The sequence below is a fragment of the Triticum aestivum genome, chromosome 7D (genome assembly GCF_018294505.1).
Source record: "Triticum aestivum cultivar Chinese Spring chromosome 7D, IWGSC CS RefSeq v2.1, whole genome shotgun sequence".
Taxonomy (NCBI): Eukaryota; Viridiplantae; Streptophyta; class Magnoliopsida; order Poales; family Poaceae; genus Triticum; species Triticum aestivum.
This window is the reverse complement of record NC_057814.1, coordinates 620,831,190-620,836,462: the sequence shown is the minus strand read 5'-3', so window position 1 is coordinate 620,836,462 and position 5,273 is coordinate 620,831,190. Positions and strand designations below refer to the sequence as shown.

The 5,273-nt window shown below is 40.6% G+C and overlaps 1 protein-coding gene across 1 annotated transcript; it reads right to left on the bottom strand.

Annotated features, from left to right (window-relative positions):
- Positions 1-289: 289 nt before the first annotated feature.
- Positions 290-4,055, bottom strand: LOC123168003 (chloroplast processing peptidase). Its single transcript, XM_044585866.1, has 6 exons — positions 3,468-4,055; positions 2,294-2,362; positions 2,148-2,216; positions 1,291-1,377; positions 842-909; positions 290-722 (listed from the first exon to the last, which is right to left on the bottom strand). The coding sequence occupies exons 1-6, from the start codon at positions 3,930-3,932 to the stop codon at positions 581-583; spliced, it is 900 nt and encodes a 299-aa protein (XP_044441801.1). The 5' UTR covers positions 3,933-4,055; the 3' UTR covers positions 290-580.
- Between the last annotated feature and the right edge of the window lie 1,218 nt (positions 4,056-5,273).

The following is a 5,273-nucleotide window of genomic DNA, read 5'->3' as shown; positions in this document are numbered from 1 at the left end:
CAATTGTTTATTTTATCCAAGCTATTATGTTACCTCTTCTATATAGTTGAAATAAGTAAATTCCGATATATGCTAAGGGTACAAAATTTTTTCAAGATAACAATTTATTGGTATACCGTGGATTGTATTTTCATGTCATTGGCCTATCAAGTGGAAGTACAACATTAGTAACAAATATAACAAGAAAAGATAACTTCATGCACAATGCCAAGGATAAAATTGCGCGAGAATATGATGACGTGCACATGATGTCATAGAATCTAGTAGCCTGGTCTTTTTTCTCGGTCAATAATTAGGAATGAGAACCTTCCAATTGACGGAATATAAACAACAAATTTCCTTAATATACATACAACAAGGGGCGGAAACAAGCAGAAACCTTGGAACAAAATGGTTTCTGTACTCGTGACTGACATTCCTAATTCACGGGGATCAAATTTGTTCCCTTCCCTGATTTCTACAAGTCAGGCTGTCAAATGTACTCCTCTATGAATTTCTAACGAGGAATATGTAGTCCAAAATAGGAGCTCGATTACTGGAAGCCTGAACTTCTCACCAGATTAACTAGCCAACTAAACTTCTACTTTGTCAATTTGACATCAATGAGTGAATCTGGTTTTGTTTCAGGGCCAAAGCAATCACGGGTAGTCGACCCTATTCGACCAGGCGGCCAGTACCGGAAAATAGATCTTCCCAATATGTTCTTTGCAGGAAGAGGACCCCTGAAAAGAAATAGTACAATTGTACATGCTAATTAAACTTCCACTGTTATGCAAGAAGTAAACCATTAGGAAACATGGAAAAATCAGCAGAAAGAAATCAGTGAAGTCGGCAGTATTACCACACATGGGAATCATAACTGTTATTTCGGTTATCTCCCATTACAAAAACTGCATTTTCAGGCACTTGCTGCAAGGAAAATAGTGATAAAGATTGTTAGCTAGCTGAAAAGAACATCATGACCTAAAAGAACCAGATAGAGTTCATATTCAAGCATTCATGTATGTGTAAATAACACAACATGCATACAACTTCTCTATCCAATAGCTCGGGATATCCCACGTAGGTTGACTTTCAGGGATTCTGTCATTTACCATAACAAAATCTACAAGTTTACTTTAGGAACCTCAACAATAATTTCTCTGAAGTCGAATGTTCCTTCTAACATGTCACAGAAAAATGGTTCATAAGACAAAACCTACAGTGTCTCCTAGAACAAGTTACATAAAAGGATGCCATAATTTAAGCAGAGATCTCTATCGCTCATGTGCAGCCTAAGAAATGCCTTACCACTGGGTTCATGTCATAAGAAGGTGGCTCAAGAATGAATTCTTCATCCCTAGCCTCACCATTCACAACTAGTTTTCCTTTATGAACCTGCAGCATAACAGGTAATGAAACATTAAGACTTCTTTATTTGAGAAAGTTCTGGTGTTTCCATGAGAAATTTGACCACAAATTTAACATGTCCACAGAGCAATTAAAATTTAGACTAACTTGTAATAGAAGAAAATCACTTTACTTTAAGCTACCAAGGGTGTCTTTCTTCTAATTTGCATCACACTTTGTGTCTATTTTCTCATCCGTGTTTGTTCTGACTTCTGTAACTACTGGGTTGCAAATATGCAGTTACACACCATTTTTAATTTGTATGAACTGGATCCTAGGCTTGCAGGCTCTGCAATATCAAAATATTTGGTCGTATTGCATATGCAAGATGCACTCTGTCACTTTGTGATCCTTTCAAGTTATTTATTCAACCAATTCTGCTCTCTTAGCATGTTCTGTTCTAATTGGGATGTGCAAAGAACTGAACATAATAAAGAAGTTTCTGGACAGCATTTTGATGAATATAGACAAGATGACTTTGATTACCTAACAATAAAAAATACCAATTATATTTGAGCAATTCTACTGAGATTAGCATATAATGATTGCCTTCACTAGAACACTAAAAGCAACTGGCGAATTAAACAATCAGCCAGAAACTGTTGCCTGGTGAGAAACTGAGAACATCCTCACAATTGGCTGGAATCATTACCTCATGCATACTTAAGGAGAAACATACTAACTGGTGAAAACAAGAACGACATCAGTGAAGAGATACAGATATTCACCTAAAGTTCGTTTTTTATCCTGAAACTAACCTCAACAATATCTCCAGCCCTGGCAACTATTCTTTTGATGAAAACATCATTATCAGTATACCCAACATCCTGAACAGGAAGAGTTGCAATCAGGAAACAGCATATATCATCTGGAAACACTGCATCTAAGTACGGTTTGTAATTACCTGTAGCACTGGTGGGCTTTTGAATATTACGATATCATTTACACAAGGCTTCCTGAAGTAGTATGTAACCTGAGAAATATTGCTATTGATGAAACTTGCAATCAAGTTAACAAAAAAAAATTATGTAATTGGTAAAATATCAAATAAATCTAACATAATGAATGAAGGCTTGTAGGTGCCATAGTGTTCTATAGAATTATCTTGCATTTTAGATTAACTTGATAGCTTTATGTGCTGCTCTACAAACCTCCAGAACATCCTGCCTTGATGACCACACATACTTTGGACTAAGGATCAGGTAAAAGTTTGGCGTAATTAAAGATGCTTATTTCCATACCTTTTGCAGAGATTATATATGTAGTTAATAGCTATCACATATTTTTTAACCAAACACAATATGGTCAAAGCCTGCAAAGTGAATTAGATCCCAGACTAAATAGTTTCATCTCAGAACTTCAAAATTGTCTATAGTTTCAGATTTTCAGTCATGCCACAAATGATATTTTTAGACCTGTTAGTTCAGAGAACAACAGAACAATTATAATGAGTCCTATTTAAAGAATATTATCAGTGATACATATTTTCCATATTATACTTTTGCACCTGTTAAGATCTTATCCAACACTACAAGAGATCAGCCATTGCCTGCAAAGCTAGTATCCTAATTTGCAATTATATGGTATTCAGTATTCTATTAATCATTATGATCTTATCCAACACTACAAGAGATCAGCCATTGCCTGCAAAGCTAGTATCCTAATTTGCAATTATATGGTATTCAGTATTCTATTAATCATTATGGAAGTGAAATTCCAAGCAGAAACTCATCTGTCATTTCAAAACAGCACATTGACTGCTAATTATGAGTAGTAAATATAAAGCACCCATTTTGATGTTTAACATAAGCTGGAGCTCAAGTGAGCCCTATAAAGTTTGGTTCAACTTTACACTTAGAAAGTATACTTGATGGTGTTCACTATTCCAAGGGGTAATACTAAAGACTCGGCTTGGGAAAGCATTTATCTTCCTGCAGTCTGAAACATGAATGTGACAGTGCAGAATGAAATAAACTAGGGCGTGTTCATGTGCAAACTCTTCAGGTTATAAATCTCTGAAGTAAATAAAGTTGGGCCTTTTATATGATAAGTAAAAGAGCTGCGAGGGAAGGACGGACCTTCTCGGCGACGATGCGGTCGCCGACGTCGTAGGTGGGGAACATGGAGAGCGAGGGGATGAACCGCGGCTCGGCGACGAAGGCGCGGAAGGCGAGCGAGATGGCGACGGCGGCCAGGACCGTCTTGGCGTCCTCCGTCGTCACGGTGAGCCACTCGGGCAGCAGCCCCTGCCTCTCCCCCTCCTCATCCCCGTCCCCGCCGCCTCCACCGCCGCCCTCCCCTCCTCCGCCGCCCCCGCCGTCGGGGTCGGGGCCCACGGGAGGCGCTTCGGGCGGCGTTTTCGGGGCGGTGCGAACTCGTGTTCGCCTCCTGAGGCGGAGGCGCGGCGCGGCGCTCCGGAGCTGGAAGGCGGCGGTGGTGGCCGAGATGGGACTGTGGAGGAGGGGTTTGGGGGAGGGCCTGAGGAGGCAGGCGGCGGTGGGAGCCTGCGAGGCGGCGGGGAAGAAGTGGACGGAAGAAGACATGGCTGCGGAAGGGGCGGGCAGATGAGAAGGCGGCGGTGGTCGTCGGCTCGCCGGCGTCCGCCTCGGCCGCTGTGGCTTGGTGGGAGTGGGTGGGATAAGCCGGCCCGCGACTTTTTCTTTCTTTTTTGGAGGGTTTTTCTTTTCTTTTTGAGGTTTTTTTTGAGAAATTTTTTTGGGGGGGCGTAGCAGTTGCCTCCTCATTCTGTCTCGTGGGCCGGTAAGAAATCGGGCCTCGAGGAACTCAAGCCCACGCAGGAGAAAAAAAATATACTCGTCCGTCTTAAAATGAGTCACTTAAGTTTAGTACAACTTTGTACAAAGATGACACACTTATTTTAATACGGAGGGAGTAAGATATATACATTGGATAAGAAAATCATTTATTATTATATATATTTTCCCTCTTTAATCATCCATCGAATTCCATTCCTGAGAAGACCATCATTTCTTTTCAAATACTCACTCTGTTCTATAATATAAGACGTTTAGTACATGGTATGGATTTATGCTTGTATGTACATGTAGGGGGCATTTCATTGAATTTTACTAGCAATTTCATTCATCGTGCGGGTGACATTTTATTTAATTTGCATGGGAATTTACATGCATCAGTTTTGCAATTATATATTACCTAGAGAAAGTCATTTTTATTGTTGTCTTCTCAAAACCTCCTTGACAATGTAGGCGGCAGCAACCATGGTGCTCGCCGTGGGCAAGGATTAAACTGGAGCTAGCTCGACCAAAGTATTAGACCATTCATCTGACCAACGTGCAATCATCAAGGCGTGTTGTGGCTTGAAGATCAGCCACACGGTTCTCCTACCTGATCCTTGCGACTTGCTTCTTGAGGTAATATTACCGCTTGAGGTAATATATTGATTGAAAGTTCAATCTTGGCGAACTCATCTTAGAAAGCAATTAGTTTCCAGCCTTCAAGTTCTAGCAGGATTGAGTTTAGTGAATTGATAAATGAACTAGTTACCCTGCTAGCTTGGATATAATCCTAGAGATGTCAGGTATTCACTGGATAGGTGCACCCTTGGTCATGGTACCGGCTGTATGGATTTGTGAGATATCGTAGTATTGTTTTTTGTGTCAAAATAGGTGCGCTAGAACATGATAGTACTTACATTTTTTGCACAACCAATGCTAAGATGCCTAAAAGCTGCAAATTTGCATAACGGTGAGCTTTCAAATCAGCTAGGTGTTGTTAACCGCACACATCTAACTATGTTGCCTACCAAGTGTTGTTAAGTTTGCTGTTGGTGGAGGCCAACATGGGCATCGCCCCCAACCCATGTTCCTCGGTAAATATATGGTCACAAAACCAGTGAAATCCGC

Bases quoted from the DNA above. Each gene is read 5' to 3' on its own strand.
- LOC123168003 (XM_044585866.1), bottom strand. From the start codon at position 3,932: ATGTCTTCTTCCGTCCACTTCTTCCCCGCCGCCTCGCAGGCTCCCACC. The intron at 2,217-2,293 runs GTAATTACAAAC...CTTCCTGTTCAG, and splicing joins AAAGCCCACCAGTGCTACAG to GATGTTGGGTATACTGATAA. The intron at 910-1,290 runs GTAAGGCATTTC...TTTTCCTTGCAG, and splicing joins CTTATGACATGAACCCAGTG to CAAGTGCCTGAAAATGCAGT.